General features: G+C 42.7%; 1 protein-coding gene across 5 annotated transcripts in view; it reads left to right on the forward strand.

Moving 5' to 3' along the window:
• The window catches only part of LOC118617119 (disco-interacting protein 2 homolog A), a 275,837-nt gene that overhangs the window by 115,510 nt on the left and 141,637 nt on the right, over positions 1 to 18,690 (forward strand). For 2 of the 5 annotated variants that reach the window (XM_036242744.1, XM_036242745.1), the window contains exon 1: positions 8,686 to 8,776. In XM_036242744.1, coding sequence (XP_036098637.1) covers positions 8,686 to 8,776 — 91 coding nt within the window. Of the gene's footprint in view, positions 1 to 4,268; positions 4,397 to 4,867; positions 5,288 to 8,685; positions 8,777 to 18,690 lie in introns of those variants that run through there. The other 3 variants (XM_036242746.1, XM_036242747.1, XM_036242743.1) reach the window with 3 other exon arrangements.

The raw sequence follows: 18,690 nt of genomic DNA on the forward strand, positions 1-18,690 counted from the left end.
GTAATGACGGAAAGGCACACATTGCTTCTGTAAAGTGACATCCTTCAGATACTTGGTGGCTTTTTGAAGATGCATACCTTTGATGGCCTGGGCAGTTTCCCGAGTGTTCTTAAAGTGAACAGGAAGATTTGAACCTCTTGACTTGCATGATTTTGTGGGGTTTTCTGGGTCAAGTGAATAGCGAACCATTTTCAGAGGTCACCTCTGCCGCTTTCAGGAAGAGGCTTGGGGTTCATCTTTTTTTTTAATCCACACCTGAGGACATTTTTTTCATTTCTTGTTCAGATAGAATGGGAGGAAGAGAGAAAGCGAGAGCGAGAGAGAGAGAGAGAAACATTGACATGAAAGGGACACATCGAGTGGTTGCCACCCACACAACCCAACCAGGGCTGGGGACAAACTGCAACTGAGGTATGTGCCCTTAGTGGGAACCGAACCCGGGTCCCTCTGGACTGTAGGCCAGTGCTCTAACCGCTGAGCCAAACTCGCCAGGGTGGGGTTCATCTTGATTGGGACTCTGTGTGCTGAACTGTTGTGACTTTTTTCTTCACCAGGTTAGGGAAGGTATCTGTCATTATTTCTTCAAAGAGGGTCTCTATCCCTTTGCTCACTTTCTTCTTCTGGAACCCCTATGATGCAGATGTTATTACATTTTATATTGTCCAAAATTTCCCTTAAACTGTCCTCATTCTTTTAAATTATTTTTTAGTTTTAGATTGTGTTTTCTTATGTTATTTTTTGTTAATCCTCACTGAGGTTATTTTTTCATTGCTTTCTTAGAGAGAGGGGAAGGGAGGGAAAGAGTAACATTGATGTGAGAGACACATCGATCGGTTGCCTCCTGCTTGTGCTTCAAACCTGCACCTCACGTATGTGCCTTGCCAGGGATTGAACCCAGGACCCTGTGGTGTGTGGGCCAAAGCTCTAACCACTGAGAAACACTGGCCAGGGCTGTAGATTCTTTTTCTTTTTTAAAGTTAATTTTTTATTGTTGACATTATTACAGGTGTCCCCTCTTTTACCGCCACTTCTCCCCTCCATCCAGCCCCACCCCACCCCAAGGATTCACCACACTTGTCTGTGTCCTTGTGCAATGCTGCGTGTATGCATATAAGTTCTTTGGTCAATCTGTTTCTGTTCCTCCAGCCCTCTCCCTTTTGAGATCTGTCAGTGTGTTTCATGCTTCCATGCCTCTGGACCTATTTTGTTCATTAGATTCTACATATAAGTAAGATCATGTGATATTTGTCTTTCTCTGACTGTCTTATTTTAGGAAGCATAATTCTTTCTATGTTTATCCATGCTGTTACAAAGCGTAAGAGATCCTTCTTTTTTATAGTTACAAAGTATCCCATTTTGTAAATATACCATAGCTTTTTTATGTACTCATCTACTGAAGGGCACTTGGGCTGGTTCCATATCTTAGCTATTGTAAATAACGCTGCTATGATCATAGGGGTGCACATATTCTTTCTGATTGGTGTTTCAGGTGATTGTGTGATTTTTCTGCTTTGTCTTCCAAATCACTGATTCTATCCTCTGCTTCTTCCAACCTACTTTTAATTCCTTTTAGTGTATTCTTGATGTTAGATATGGTATTTTTCATTTCTGACTGGTTCCTATTCATGGTTTCTATTTACTTTTTCATGCTGTTGTAGTTTGTACTATGTTCCTTGAGCACCTTTATAAGCATTACATTGAACTCTATCTCTGATAAATTGCTTGCTTCCATTTCATTTAGCTCATTTTCTGGAGTGACTCTTGTTCTTTCATTTGGTTGATGTTTCTTTGTTTCCCCATGTTGGTTGTCTTTTTGTGTTTGGTTCTATATATTAGGTAGATCTGCTATGACTCCAGGCTTTATGCAGTAGGTGTCCTGTGGGACCCTGTGGTACAATCTTTTCGATCTCCTGAGCGGGATGCTCTAGGAATGGCTGTGGTGTGGGTTATATGAACCCTCTTGTTGTAATAGGGTATTGGTTTTTGTTGGACCTTTTGTGAGTGGGATCGACCCACAGTCTGGCAAGACCGTGAGGCTCAACTTCAACCACGTCATACAAGCTGTTTTATAGGTGCTAACAGAAGAAGACAAGACAAAACAAAATAGAACAAATGAACAACACAAAGAGTAGGAAAAGAGAGTAATAAGTAACAAACAGAATAGGAGAAGAAAAAAGAAAGGAAAACATGAAAGAAAAGAAGAAAAAAATAAAGATTAGGAATAGGAAAATGGAAAAAAGTGTAAGAAAAAAGAAAGAAAATAGAATTTGAAAAGGAAAGAGAGAAATGAGAAATATAAAGGAAAAGTGTGAAGAAAAAAAAGCAACAACAGAAAAAATAGAAAAGGAAAATAAAAAATAAGAAAAGAAAAATGTGAAGCTTGTTGGATCCTGCTTTGATGCTGTCTGAAGCTGGCCACTTGGTGTGCAGGTTTCAGGCCTCCTAGCAGGTTCTCTAATGCAAGCCAGTGTCAAATACTGTCCACGACTGGCTTTTGGCAACCTGTCTGCAAGTACAAGCAATCTACAGTTTGTAACTGCCTCCTCTGGGCTTGGCTGTGCACAGAAATGACCAAGTTGTGCTCCAAGGCTCCTTTTACCAGTACAGGGCCCAGAGGAGGATCAGCAAATGTTCCAAGGCACCCTGGGGTCCACTTCTACCTGCTGGCCAGCTGCCAGTCTTGTCACTGAAAAGGCTTACTCTTTGATAGAGCCTCTGGCAGAATCGGAAGGATGGGGCCACTGGAGCTTCATTTAGGGGTTGGTGCCATTCGGACTTCAAGGAAGATGGTGGGTGTGTTTTTCTGCCACTAAGCCAGACATGTGAGTCTGACCTTGCTAGTTCCCTGACCTTGGTAAGACAGAGCCCCTAGTAATAAAGCAGGTGGAGCCTATGGAGCCCAGAGGTTGGGTCTGCCTGAAGCTGTGTGTGTGGGATGTTTATTTCAGATCTCTTGTTTGGTTCCCTGTAAAGTAGAAGGAATGACCCTGCCTCAAAGCCAGTCACTGACAACCCCTGAGATTTCCCAGCTTTTCTAAGCCCCAGCCTATGCTGCTGACTCATCAGGGGGTTATCACAGTTTATACCCTACTTTCCTGACCATGAGATTTCTCGTCCAAGTGTTACTTATGAAGGATGGGATTTATGTTTTCATTTCTTCAGGTTTAACCATGCAAATAATCCTATTAAAATAATAATCCCATTCAAATGCTAGAATGTGGAATTCTAGATTCATTTATTTGTTTCAGTTGTGACTTTTCTAATATTTGAAACATATCCTCAAAGTGTATAGAAAAGTTCAGTTTGTGTTTTTGTGGGTATTTAAGAATTGTGTAGGTGTGTCCTCTCCTTTCTCTCTGGGTGTGCTTTTCTCTGTTCTAAAATGGGCACGTTCTACTTCTGTCGGAATAAAACCAATCATTCCCTGTGCTGTTAGCTAGCAGGAGGTAAATGCTCTCATTTCCTTTTTTGCCCTGTGTCTCTGGTTGACAATGACATCTCTCTTTAAGTTGCATTTTATGAGGTAAGGAATTCTGGAGTACCATCCTGATAGGAGAAACAAGATACATAAGCGTCAGGCACCACTGTACATCTAGCTCTGATCACCTCTGCTAACCATGTCTCACCAGCGTATGTGGTTCCTCAAAGAAACGTATTTAGAAAGTTTGGCTTTAGCTGGGCCCCAGAGCAAGGCAGGGAATGCACCACTGTGAATCCCTGAGGGCTTTAGAGCCCTGCTTTATTTGGGGAGGGCAGGGATTCTGCCTGATGGCTGTAGTGCCCTAGTTGGTAATATTTATGGAGAGAACAAATGGTGGCCAAGGCCTTTTCTCTGTAAGACATATTGCCTGCCCTGAAGAGAACATGAGGAGTGACACAATGGACTTCCGTAGTCCCAGTGGAAGACCTGGTAAAAGGGCAGCCAACATACACATGTCGATGTTCAGGGTGCAGGGATGGATCCTTAGGGTGCAGATACATAATCCACAAAGATTTAGTGAATAAAATATTGTATAATAGTTTTTACTCATTGTAACTCTGAGACATTATATAGAAGTTGGTTTTCTAAACACCATGTACCACTTTTTAAAAAGCCTTTTTTCTTTTGTGGTAATGAAAAGATACAAAGGAAAGAGCCGTCTTGTTTATCTTATTTCCACAGGGTGTCCATTCCGAGGACCCAGCACCATTTTCTGTGTGCTCACTGCATTCACCATCTATTGTGTTCAACTCTTTTGTTGTTTGTTTCTGGGTTTGTTTGTATGAAGGTCCAGTCCATCTCCAAATTCAAGATCAGAAAGATCCCTGACTGCTTCTGAAGATCCAGAACATTCTTTGACAGAATATATTCACCATTTAGAAAGGATCCAGCAAAGACTAGGGGGGTTACCACCAGGTAAAAGTCCTCCTCTAATTTAGTTTTTAAAAATAATGTATGTGTACTGTAGGAATGTAAAATAATGTGGGAAAGACTTAGCACTCAGCTTAGTAATTGTTGTTACTTTGAGTCCTAATAATTAGCTGTCATTAACAGAATCAGAAGAATGACTGTATATCTAGCTCTGATCACGTCTGCTAACCATGTCTCACCAGTGTACTTCATCAAGACATGTCCGGATCAGTATGACTTAATTACTCACTGGGCTTTTTGTCCTTTCTCTCACATTCATAGAAAACGTAAAGATTGTTTCAGCCAGGATATGATTTTTTAATCACCATAATTTAAATCACTATATATTTGAATTATTTAGTCATGTTTTTACAAAATTAAGACATTCAGTGGCAGTGTTTCTAAATTGTGAAATTCTTCTTAAAAGACATGTGAAGCCTTCTAACAAATTACAACATCATTTTCCTTTTTATTTAGATTCCACTTCAAAGAAATCCTGCCGCCAGAAGATTAAACAATGAATAAAGTCCTTGTGGCTCCTACCTGTGGCAGTTCTACTTGAGGAAAAGATTCACTTTTTCCTTTTTCTAAGGAAAGCTTGTGGTGTGGCATGGCGTACTGAGCCCGATTTCCTCAATGTGCCCAAGATGCCAGCCCCAGAGTGCCGTTAAGTGTTCTCACCTTGTGCATTGCTATAATGCCAAATGAGTATTTTTTATGTAATTTCAGTATGTTTTAGCTCCTTACCTTCATGAGGTAATGTGTGTGCTCATGAGTGACAGGCACCTGCTCGTTTCTTTGCATGTTGGCAGAGCCACCCTGCCTGCCTCCAAAATGGATAGCAGAGAATGGCTCCCTGTTGTTTTATTTTCTTAAAGTGTACAGATAAAAACTTGGTTTAAAAATAAAAACACAAAAGAAAAACAAAAAGAGAATATAATTAAAGCACTATTTTATTTGTCAATAGCCCTTGTGTTGTTTTTTATTTTTACTCAGTTTGCTTTTATCACTGGAAAAACAAAAAACACAGACTTAGAATTTATGTTAAATTCCTTTAAGTCAGAAATTTTCAATGGAATTCAAGAAGTACTTTTCACCTAGTGAGACACTTGCCTGTTGCTTCATTTTGGTTTTTCATTTTACTTCTGTACAAGGCGGCCACTCTGTACTACTTCTCAAAACTATGATCCTATAATCTTTTTACCTTTTACTGATACGCACTTGTACCACCTGATATCTAGCCAAGTATCCTTTATCCAGAAATCTATACAAGTATATTTATAAGCATCTCAGTGTTTTTTTAGGACTTTTGAACATGACATTTATTCTGCTGGGCTCAGGTTTTAATATAAAAACTTTTCCTAAGTCACTTTTATTTCGGTGATAGCTTTTTCTTTCAACCTGCAACACTAGTCCATGTCTGCATTTTCTGCATATTAGCTGATACTGCTATGAGGTCACTGTTTAGAATCTTCTCATCTTTTCCCCTGAGTTCTGTGCCTCTTTTACCTGATTTGCTGAAACTGAAATCCTTGCAGCAGTTGGCAGCTTGAGTACAGCAGGCAGGCTGAATTGAACTGCCTGGATTTATTTACCAGAATGTAATTTAGTGTACCTGCTTGATGCGAGGCAAATATTCTTCACCCTCTCTCCAAGGCCCCCAAGGTGTTATATCTCAATGGTGCCATCTACTCCTTCAGGACTGATTTATACAATTCATACACCCTAGCCTGGCATACAAAATAGGTGACCTGAAAGGGGGTGTCCAAGGCAGGCACTAAAGTAAAAAGTGCTACGTCTCTGCTTCCATAAGTAGTCACATGGCCCCATTTGATGTTTATCACCTCCTTCTTCCATCACTTGGTCCTTGTTTCTGAACCTTAGTAAGCACTTTGGCTGGGTGGTTAACTTAAAGTTTTCCTTTCTGTAAGATTTGAGACAATAGTCTTGTTTTTAGAGAATTTTCTTTTACTTGGAAATACTAAGTACCAAGAGGTGCCCAGTGAAACAATAGATTACTGGTACAGATTTTCCTGTCCTCGTGTGCCAGCCAGCCAGTTTCCCCTTGGTAATTGGGATCAATCTCACTGACCAGTACAGTAACTCTATTATTGCTTGCTGGTTTAGATGAGTCTCAATTCGTTTAAAGGGACCATTGTCATATCTGGTGGAAGCCATTCTCCCTCGAGACAGCAGAGCCCAAAGTCATAGGATGGGAATCAAAAACTCCTTTAAGAGGGACCATTTCTGACTTTACCCTTTGGGTTCCCAGGCTGATACACTGTGGCTGTGGGAGAAACGGCACCACGAATGAGTCTTCAGAAGGTAGGCTTTCTACTATCCAGTAGATGTGCTCCTTCTGGTTGATGGTGATCAGACAGCACCCAGTGTACGTTGGCAGTTTGAGTTGCATAGTGCTTGGTATCCCATGGGTAGGAGTTTGGTTTCTCCCAAGACTGAGGAGTAGGTCAGATGTTTCTCAAATGGAGAATGAGCAGGAGGCAAAGCTTTGCGTCAAGGCCCCTGAAGTCTGTCCTAATGGGGCTTTATACTGGGGTGCCATCCATGTCCTTAACTTCAAAGGAACTTTAAGCATCATTGAAACTTACTGTCCAGGTCTCACTTGAAACTAACAGCCTACAGCGTCCTCAGTAAATAGACTGGAATATCACCCCCAAATATGGTTGTATCCAAAATCCAAACAAGCTAAGTGTTGAGTCTTTTTTGGTTTTAGGCAGTGCAGTATGTAGCTCCTTGTCTTTTACTTTAGAAGGGATACCCTGACATTCCATAGACTACTCGACCCCTAGATACTTTGCCAAAGTGGCCGGCCCCTGATCTTTCATGGATTTCTCTCACCATCCAGCACTCACTTTACTAAGGCTTCTAGGGTACTTACCACTTCCTGCTCACTAGGACCAGTTACTATGACATCTTTAAAGTAATGGATCAAAATGATATTATGATGTCTAAACAAAGACCCTAAGATAAGGTAGTGAAGGTGTACTGCTGTCTCTGGTAGCTGAAATTCAACTGATCACCTTTTCTAATTGGTATCGAGAAAAAAGTGATAAGGGAGCCTGAATATAAACCTCTTACGATTGCACCTGAGACAGACGCTGTGCTTGTGGATCCATATAAAGTACAAGTCTTGTTGTGGGAGGAGATAGCCTATACATAAGTCATACAACTGGATGTAAACAGCACTCCATTTAAAACGAAACAGTATGTTATAATACCACAAACCTGGGGTGGTGTATAAACAACAGAAATATATTTTTCTCAGTTCTGGAGGCTTCTGCTGAAGCCCCTTTTCTGGGTTGAAAACTTATGTTCATATGGAGGACAGCAGAGAGGGTAAGCAAGCTCTCTCCTGATTCCTAGGTGGGCACAAATCTCATTCATGAGGGCTCTACCCTCACGACCTCATCTGATCCCAGTTACCTCCCAAAGCTCCTACCTTCTAACACCATCACACTGGGAGATAGGATTTCAACATGTGAATTGGGGATAGTGGAGTATTCAGTCCAGATCAAGTATATACAAAACTGGGCTTGAACAGATCCAGAAGGCGTTAAGTAATTGACCAGAGTGAGTGGTCTTCGGGGTGCTGAATTTTCTACTTTACTGTCTCGTTCAGTCCACATCTGTGGTCTCATGGGAAGTTCCCTACGACCAAGTGACAGCAAGAAAACAGGTTTGTTCTGCACAGGACGAGGTGTAGGGGCCACCCCAGCCTAAGACCCTTGTTCCAGGGACTTGTCCGCCCCCACTGCCTTTCGAGGGCTCAGATCACAAAGCTACGGGCCGGCGCAGAGCCTCCCGGGAGTAACGCTCTCCCGCCTCTCCCAATGGAAGCTCGGAGCGACCTCGCCGCATCGTCGAGGCCAATGGGAGCCAGTCATTAGTGTTGCTGGGCGGGCCCGAGGCTCCCAGCCCCGCCTGCGACCTGATGCGCACGCGCACTCCCCTCCCGCCCGTCCCATCGCGCACGCGCGCTCCAGTGTAGGGCCCTCCGAGCTGTCGGGGACGCGCGGGGCGGCGGCGGCGCTTGAGGAGCCGCCTGCTAACGTGCCCGCGCTTGCACCCGCGCCGGTGCGGAGCCGCTCGGGCTGCGCCCCTGCACTGTCGTCCCCGCTGCCCGCCGGGCCGATGCCGGTCTCCGGGCTGAGGGGAAGCGACGTAGCCGCCTCCCGCGCCAGTTCTCGGACCCGGACCCGACCCTGACCCCGGACCCACTCGGGCTCGAGCCGTCCCGGCAATCGCGGGGTGCGGCCCGAGCAAGCAAGGGGGCCATGGCCGACCGCGGGTGCCCGCTGGAGCCGGTGCCGCTGCCCGCCGAAGTGCGGGAGAGCCTGGCCGAGCTGGAGCTGGAGCTGTCGGAAGGTGAGCGGCCCGGCCGCGGGGCTCCGCAGGCTCTCATCCCGGACCCAGGAAACCCCCGCCATGCTTCTCGCACCGGGGAACCCTGCCCCGCCCCTCACCGGAGACCCCTCCCGCCTTGCCTGGCGGTCACCCCGGGAGCTTGCCTGGTCCCTCACACCGGGCCCCTCTCGGCTTCTCGTCCCGGAGCCCGGACCTTTGGGTGCCCGGCGGGCTGGTTGGGTAGGTTGTTTGACCTCAGGCGCGTGAACCTGGATGGGAGTGACTGTCTCAGCAGTAGGCGGTGGTTGTCTCAGCCCGAGGCCGCAGGTCTGGGCTTCACGAGCGCGGCTCTACCCGGGCAGCTGCCGCCCACCTGGGTGCGGACCTGTGAACCCATCTCCGCCTGTGTGCCTCAGTTTCCTCCCCTGTAAAACCAGCTTTAAAAGAGCACCTCCCTTTCTGGAGGCATTTACAAGGAGGTTGTTAGCCCCTTTACAGAATTTTTAAAAATAAAAAAAAGTCTAATAAGTGGTTCTTTGCTTGTTAAAAAATAGACTTGAGTAATTCCTCTTCAGTGGCGGTGGGTGGCATTACCCATTTGGAGGTTATTGCTCCCCAAACCTGTGTCCTAATGTTCTGTTTGATGTCATTGCTCAAAGAGAAAGTTTTTGCGCAGTAAGAAAGGCATCTAGTGTCTAACTTTGTTTCTAAAATGTAAATACTTTTTCAGCTTTTAGAATCCATGTTTGCATAGTCTTAATATTCTTACTGTAGGTTTCAGGTTGCTATGTTTTGCTGTGATTGGAGTAGTGCATTCTTACTACCATCTAATAAATATGCACTGGCTTGTACTAATTCATTTAATCCTCTGCAACCTTAGGGAGGTGGGTGCTGTTATCTTTGTTTAACAGATAATACAACATCTACTTGCAATTGTTTTTATTTCAAGATGCAAATCTTCAAGTTCTGTGATATGTAGGATGTATTTTTAATGGAAGTGCAATAAGAAATGGGTGGATTCGAGAATTCTTGGTGATTAGATGCCCTTGGAAAGTCTGAAAAACTCCAATTAGAAATGGTTTTGACAGAAGCCACTGTCTTGAATTTGTTACAGCTTTTCATCCAGGGAAAATCATGTCAATGCAGTTTAGAGTTTATGCATTTGAAATATGTTTTTGCAGATTGCTCCTAATTTCTGTGCCAGTGTATTCATTCCCTAAATTTCTTGTTTTTTTTTTTCGTTGTTGTATGTTTTAGTACTTTCTAGGAGTTGACAGGTAATGTTGGATCCTTTCCTCAAATAATTTAATAATTTGTATGACAGAACACACACAAAGTGCTTGAGTGAAAGTAATGCCTCTTGTTTATTGACTCTATTTATACTGTTGTCATTTTAGACATATGTGGAGGATTTATACATAAGTAAAGGATATAAGATTATATATAAGTGGCGAGGAATCTGGAAATGTAGCTTAAGCTGAGAATGGAGGTGAACAACATGTTAAAGGGAAGGGACAGCAGAATGAAGCTGCAGCCAAGGAGACAGGAGCCCTGGCTTCTATCCCAGCTCTTCGACTGGCCTGACACCTTTCTTTTGGCCCAAATAGGTCAGTGATTACTTGGGTACAGTCATGTTTGGCCTTGCTCCCAGGGTGCTTCCACCCTTTGATGCTGGCTTCTTTAGTTTGTGTTGTGATTGTTGTTGACATGGGGCCTCCTCCCTATTGTAGTTAGAGATGTTTTGTGATAGGGACTGTATCTTAGGCAGATTTTTGGCATCTTCACACAGTAGCTGACATCTGGTAAGTGTCCCTGACTCTCCACTGAATTATAATGTCTGTTTGTTTATTTATTTTTGTTGATCCTCACCCAGATGATATTTTTTTCATTTTTTCATTTTTTTTTTAGAGTGGAAGGGAGGGGGGAGAGTGTGTGAAACATCGATGTGAGAGAGACACATTGATTGGTTGCCTTCTGCATTCGCCTCAACTGGGCTGGTGATTGAACCTGCAACCCAGGTTTGTGCCCTTGAACCAGAATCAAACCCGAAACCTTCAGTGTGAGGGCCAACACGGTAACCACTGAGTCAAACCTGCCAGGGCTGAATTATAACATCTCTTAACTTGGGTTTGATAAGCTGTAAAAAGAGGTGAACACCTGCCTTATTGATGTCCAATAGTTCTTGTGCAGATTTAGTCAGATAGTATATGTGGAAGTGCTTTGAAACTGGTAAGGTTTTATTTATATAATTAAAGGAAGGTATTATTATTGAAGCACAGTCCTAAAGCAACTGAATTTAGTTTCATTGTCATTATTTTAATATTTTGATCAAGTAGAAGTAAAAAGTGGGATACACTTTTGTCCTGTGCCATGCCCCCCTCCCCCACTTTTGGGGGGGTAAACTTCTAATTCAGAGTAATGTCAAGTAAGATCATTTCACGGTGCTCACATTTGTCTGAATGAGACATTGCTTAAAAGTTAGAGTTGACACTGTGCTAGACAGATTGGCGAGAAGAGGAAACTAAACAGGTAAAATGCTGCCTATATGGAAGCTGGTAGTGAGTGGTAGGTACCTGAACAATCTGGAAAATCCGGCACTACTTCCCCACAACCTGTACACCAACAGTGACTAGTTGAAAGTATGCTCCTTCCTTTGTTATAACTCATGTGTGGCCTTGTTCTCCAGCATCCTCACTGGCTTGTCATCCACCGGTTGTAGTTGGGGTTGGTGCTCAGAGAAAGTTCTTGTCTTAGAATGCTCTGATTTCTACCTATAGGGCAGGTTTGCTTACTCTTTGTTATGGATTCTGAAGAGGGAAACAAAGCACAGCTGTGGTCTTGCTCCTTGACTTTCTAAGAAAGACCCTTGTTGCCTTAGGGATTACCTCAAATTAAGATGGGGATGCAGGGTGAAACTGCACAGAAGCCCACTCTTCTCAGATCCCTACCCCACCCCCCATGAACACACTCAGAAGAATTCACATAGTGTGGTTCTTCAAAGCATATTAGAATGTCCTTGGATGAAAATGAGGTTATTAGAGGTATCAACTGACTTAAAAATTCCCCCCCCCCCGCAAATACTGTGCTTTACCTAGTATTGTACCAAATTACCTTAGCAGTACCACAACTAATTTGGGTACTGTACAGTGTCTTGGGTGTGTTGCTTCTGAACTGATTTAAAAATGTGGACAATGGTGTAAGATTTGTTTTTTGTTTTAGTGGTCTGCTGTAGTTTAGAGAGGAAATCTCTACACAATAGGCTACATTTGTCCCACTCCTGTTTCTTTATTCTGGTTAATAGATCTGTTCCCTAGCTTTAACTTGAGTTTTTGGTTTTCCTGCATTCTGATAATGCAGGAGCCCCAGCCTCGATAGTGTGAAAGGAAAAGGGGAAAAGCTCCATGTGTAGTTATAAGGAAATGACTTCTTTCACAAAGCTTTTCCCCCTATTAAAATGTCTTTAGTTTCTAAAATTTGTGATACAATTCTTGGTTTTTAAAATGACAGACTGACATTGCCTTCACATCAATAAACTTTTGTTGTGCTTCCTAAATATTTTGTGGTAAATTAAAGTTCTCATGTCTAAACTCTATTCATCTATGTCAAAGCCCAGCCCAAATGCCTTCTTATTTTGAGCCTTTCCTGATCGTCTCACAATGTAGCTACTTTCTCACCACCCTTGCCCCCTCTTTTGGAGTTCTTGCCACTTTTTCTTTTTTTGTGTGTGTTTGTTTTTATGTAGTATATTCATTCATTCAGTAATGATTGCGAGCCTGCTGGGTGCCAGGTAATGTTTTGGCTTTCGAAGGTCTGATTTAGCTCTGTTTCTCCATTGATCATAAGGCTCTGCAAAATGTTGTATTAAAAGGTAATGCGGATACACATTGCAGAGAAAAGAAACAATTCTAAGGACAGATAAGATCCAGTGAGTCTTCCTCCTACCCATGACCTCTCCACAGAGGCAGTGGCCTCTAATCTGCCAGTAGTTCCCAAATCCTGATTCACAGACCTCGGGGGTCCCTTTGACCCTTTCTGGGGCCTATGAGGGAAAACTATTTTCATAATAATTCTAAAATGTCATTTCTGTTTTCCCTGTTTATACTGTGATGGTTCAAAAGCAGTGATGGGTAAAACTGCTGGTACCTTAGCATGATTTGAAGCAAGGGATCCAACTGCATTCTTTATCACCTTCCACTTGCAGTGGAAAAAGGGGGTGTCACTTCCACTTAAACATGTCCTACACCTTGAAGAAGCAGTAAAAATTAATTTTCTTAAATCTTGGCCCCCCTTTTTCTTTTTTTTTGTGATACGTGCCCCTAGTGGGAACCGAACCCAGGACTCTGGTCCACAGGCCAACACTCAACCACTGAGCCAAACTGGCCAGGGCAAATCTTGGCCCTTGAGTACTCCTTTTTCTAACCGTCTGCATGAGGAAGTGGGAAGAGCATTCCTTCCAGAAGGAAAGGTATAGCACCTCTTTGAGGAACAGCAGGTGTGCTGCTTGAGTTGCAAAGTAAACTAGCCACTTCTGCTGTGGAATGCCATTTTTACTTGAAAAAATGGGTGGCAGACAAACTACAGTTATTCATACTTGAGTATTTGGTGGACATTTTCTCGAAAATAAATGGAGAACAACTGTCAGAATTTATGGCCAATGATAATATTTGTGCTTTCAAGCAAAAATTAAAAATTTAAAAACTTTTATCTGCTACCATGAACATGACAACTTCCCATTACTTACCAACTTTTTTTTTTTTTTATCCTTACCTGAGGACATTTTTGCATTTATCCTCAGATAGAGCAGGAGGGAGAGAGAGAGAAACATCAATGTCAGAGAGACACATTGACTGGTTGCCACCCACACAACCCCAGCCTGGGAGGGGACAAACTGCAACCAAGGTACGTGCCCTTAGTGGGAACTGAACCCCGGACTCTCTGGTCTGCAGGCTGATGCTCTAACCGCTGAGCAAAACCGTCCAGGGCAATACATAGCAGTTTTTTGATGAGATAAATGGCAATATTAATGAATATGAATTTTTAAATATTATATAATGAAATGTGTTAGCATTTGAAAGATCTGCATAAGTCTTTGAACCTCTGTTTTTCAAATGATCAATGAAAATCATGTTACAAATTTTTGCAGGGTAAAAAGATCCATTCAAAAGATAGACCAGTGAATTATAATGTAATAATATGAAAAGTACTATGGTTACAGAGTCTACCTAGAAACTGTTCTTTAAGAAACTGCCACTTTAGGTAAACATTTCCAAGATGGCGGCATAGGTAAATGTGGTATCAGTCTTCCCACAACCACATCAAAGTTACAACTAAACTACAGAACAACCGTCATTCGAAAACACCTGAAATCAAGCTGAATGGAAGTCCTACAACTACGGAATTAAAGCAGCAGCCACATCGAGACTGGTAGGAGGAGTGGAGGCGCTACGGGCTGGTCCCACACCCACGTGTGGTGGATAAAAATCAGGAGGACACCTCGGCTGGGAAGGTCCTCCCTGAGAACTGAGGGGTCCCTGTCCCACACCAGACACCCTGCTCAGGGTTCCAGTGCCAGGAAGAGAAGTCCCCATCACTTCTGGCTGGAAAAACCAGCGGGAACTGAGGCTCAGGGAGGCTGAGGCGGCTGGAACCCCAGGCAGCTCCTTAAAGGGCCCGCGCACGGACTTATCAGACTCACTCTCTCTAAGCTTGGAGGGGAGGCAGCTCGATGGGCTGCCAGAGACATTCAGGGAAGAACTGAGCTGTTTGGCACTGGAGCAAGGGCTGGAGAGGTGGCTTTCTCCAGGACAAACGTGCTGTCAGAGGCCTTTGTTCCTTTGGTGAGCCCTTCCCTGGGGCAGCAGACAGTCTCCATATCTAGGACTCCAGCAACCTGGCTCACGCTGGTTGCTACACCCTGGTGATTCCCTGAGGCCCCGCCCCACCCAACTTGCAGGCCTACCCAAGCTGTTGCCACTTGCTTAACCATAGGATTGTCCTGTCTTGGATCCTGCTTCAGGTTTTCCTAAAGTCTTTCAAACAAGCAGCATATGGTCTCAGCTAGCCCCATACCTCTTGTTAAATAATACACAGAAACAAACACAGGGAGGCAGCCAAAATGAGGAGACAAAGAAACAGGTCCCAAATGAAAGAACAGAACAAAACCCCAAGAAAAGAACAATGCGAAATGGAGATAAGCAACCTAACAGATGCTGAGTTCAAAATACTGCTTATAAGGATGCTCAATGAACTTAGTGAGAACCTCAGTGAACTTAGGGAGGGCCTCAAGAGCATAAAAAAGGACCAGTCAGAAATGATGGATGCACAGTTAGAAATGAAGGAGGCATTAACTGAAATAAAGAATAATTTACACAGATTCAATAGTACAGTACGTAAATCCAAAAAGCAAACCATCGATTTGGAATATAAGGAAGCAAAAAACACCCAATCAGAACAGCAAAAAGAATCCAAAAAAATGAGGATAGTGTAAGGATCCTCTGAGACAACTTCAAGCATGCCAGCATTCGCATCTTGGGGGTGCCAGAAGGAGAAGAGAGAGAACAAGAAATCGAAAACCTGTTTGAAACAATAATGGCAGAAAAGTTTCCTAATTTTGTGAAGGAAACAGACATTCAAGTCCAGGAAGCACAGAGAGTCCCAAACAAGATGAACCCCAAGAGGCCCACACCAAGACACATCATCATCAAAATACAGAAGGTTGAAGACAAAGAATCTTAAAAGCAGCAAGAGGAAAGCAGTTAGTTACCTACAAGGGAGTTCCCATAAGACTGTCAGCTGATTTCTCAAAAGAAACTTTGCAGGCCAGAAGGGAGTGGCAAGAAATATTCAGAGTGATGAAAAGCAAGAACCTATAACCAAGATTACTCTATCCTGCAAAGCTATCATTTAGAATTGATGGCCATATAAAGAGTTTCCCAGACAAGGAAAAGCTAAAGGAGTTCATCACCACCAAACCGTTATTATATGAAGTGATGAAGGATCTTTTTGAAGAAAAAGATAAAATATATGAATAAACAAAATGGCAGTGAATACATATCTATTGACAATGGAATCTACAAACAAGATGAACAGGCAGAACAGAAACATTCTCATAGATACAGAGAACATTTTGTTGGTTGTCAGATGGGAGGGGGGATGGGAGAATGGGTGAAAAAGGTGAAGGGATTAAGAAGTACAAATTCATTGCTAGACTGACAAACCTCAAAGGGAAAGTGGTTGTGAGGGATGGGAAGAAATAAACCAAAGCACTTATATACATAACCAATGGACACAGACAATAGTGTGGGAAAAGGCGGGAGGGGGGTGGGAGTGAGGAGGAGGGGGTTAATGGGGGAAAAATGAGGAACATCTGTGATGCACTCAACAATAAAGATTAAAAAAAAGAAAAGAAACTACCACTTTAAGAAAACACGCACAACAAACTACCACTTGCCTAATGTTGGTGCAGTGTCAAAGAAGGACGTCCACAATGATCAGAAGAAGCTACTGAAATATTCCTCCCTTTTCCAACACATCTCTCTGGGAGGCTGAATTTGCTTCATAAACTTTAACCAAAGTCACATTTTGCAACAGGTGGAATACTGAAGCAGAAAAGAGAATGTAATTAACTTCTATGAAGCCAGATATTAAAGAGACTTGTAAAAGTAAAACAATATTGTTGGGGGCAGCAAGCACCTGGTGTTAGACCTGTGGGGTCAGACCAGACCTGGGTTCAGCAACTTTACTGGGTTCAGTACTTGAGTTCTGGCTAGGAAAGAATTCAGAGCAAAGACTCAAACTATAAGTCTTATAGTATAAGAGAACATTTATTTGAAAAATTAGAGGTAGAAGAAATAATTTGTAGAAGAAATGGGCTTATGAAACAAATTATAGAGGTAAAGGAAGGGCCCTTGGAGCTTAGAAGTGGGGAAGTTAAAGGTGACATGCCAGGGGAGATGGGGAGGGGGAGGTAGAGAAAGATATAGGCCTCCTCCCTTGCTGGGTCCTTCATCCTAAGGGTTTAAGGGTGGAGATTTTAGGGAAGGTCCCAGGGGAAGAGCTTAATAGAATATTCATCAGCTTTTCCACTGTGTCCATTCAGGATCAGGGTCTCCATTAATTGGTCAGCACCAGGGCAGGGGGTCATTATTCAGTGCAGCTGGTCCTGAGGTCAGCCTTGGCTTGGTGTTGCTTGTCTGGTTTTGCTGCTTTTCTGGGCCCGAGCTGAAATACAACTGAGGCCTAAATGTTATCTCTAGGGAGGAAAGGAGGTCCATACCCCATGACCAGCAATATGCCAGGGGAGGAAGGGTCACCCTGGTGACCTTCTGTACCTGGCCCATCATCCTTGCTCTGCTCATATCTGTCTAACTGCCTACCACAATACCGGTACTCACTAAATGTTTTTGGCTTTGGAAACCTATTATTATTATTATTTTTTGGTACATGCCCCTAGCGGCAACTGAACCCGGGACTCTTTGGTCTGCAGGCCAAGGATCCAACCGCTGAGCCAAACTGGCCAGGGCGGAAACCTATTATTTTTTCATTAAAAATATTTATGTTAATATGTAGGTTTTTAATTAAAATGTTTTAGTGAATTAAATATTTTAAAATTTTCATTAATTTCCAATATGGTTAAACATTGTATATAACCCACTCAAAGAAGAGCTCTTTGGGATCCTTAATAGCTTTTAAGAGTATGAAGGAGTCCTGAGTCCAAAACCTTTGAGAACTGTGGTAAAGAGTAACCTTTGCAGCTAAGAGCTTTTCTGAAAGAAAGGATTTATTGAGCCACATGCTGGCCAGAAAAAGGACCAGGTCTTAGGGCATGCACTGTGAACCACCAGCAGCAGGACGAGATGAGGAAGACAAGCATGTTCATCATCCTGGGACTGAAGGGGCTCTTTTATACAGTGAGGTTGGGGAAGAAAGATGTAAGTTGTTTTGAAAGAATTTACATTGGTTGTAGATAAAGTGGATGGGAGAAGGTGAAGCAGGGCTAGTTCTGGGATGGGTGCATAGTTCAGAAAGAAGTGTTTGCTCTTTTGGATTGGTTGTGGATGATAGCCCAGAAAGTTCATGTGTAAGGGTGGTCAGCTATTTGGTTATTCTCTCTAGATAATGGTGGAAATAGCCACCTAGAAGTAAATTAGAAGTTTCAACATAAATTCAGGGATGTAAGCATCTTTTGTTTCCAACTAATGAACCTCTCTTGTCTTTTCCTCCCACCCCTCTGCCTGCTGTAATTGAGGACATCTCAGATTTTTCTTGTTATCTGGTAGTCCATGCAACTCTAATAGAACTTAAATTTTTCGAAACATATTTTTAAGCTGTTGCCAATATAATAAGGATTTCTGTACACATGTAAGGGCAGTCAGATATTTCAACTTATAAAACATGTTTGAAAACCTTTAAAATTTATGCCTACTAATTGTTTGTATATACCACTTTAGGAAAATCTATTATTCACAATTCAAGAATATTCTCTTTTAGAGTTTTTCTTTTCATAGTAAATCACCCAAGTGTAATTTTCTCTTTACAAAATTTTGATTTACAGGTTTTTAAAAGAATCAATTCTATGATTACAATTTTAATATACTAAAACTTTGCATGCCATTCATTGCCACCGATTCTGTGCCTGTTGAATTTCTGCTTTTAAGACTTAAGTTTAAAGCTCTGCCTTTCACTAAGAACACCCCAGTCCCCAGAGTTAGGTGCCTGCTGTTCTGTGTCCCTTTAACACTCATTATATTACTCTTGTAGGATTTATTACAATATTGTATCTGTTTGCTTGTCTGTTTTTTGCCACTTCACAGGAAGCATTTTTATGTATGTATGCATGTATGTATGTTAATCCTTACTTAAGGATGTTTTTTTCCATTGATTTTTAGAGAGAGTGGAAGGGTGGGAGGGAAGGGAAGGGAGAGAAACATCTATCT

The sequence above is a fragment of the Molossus molossus genome, unplaced genomic scaffold, assembly GCF_014108415.1.
Source record: "Molossus molossus isolate mMolMol1 unplaced genomic scaffold, mMolMol1.p scaffold_m16_p_5, whole genome shotgun sequence".
Taxonomy (NCBI): domain Eukaryota; kingdom Metazoa; phylum Chordata; class Mammalia; order Chiroptera; family Molossidae; genus Molossus; species Molossus molossus.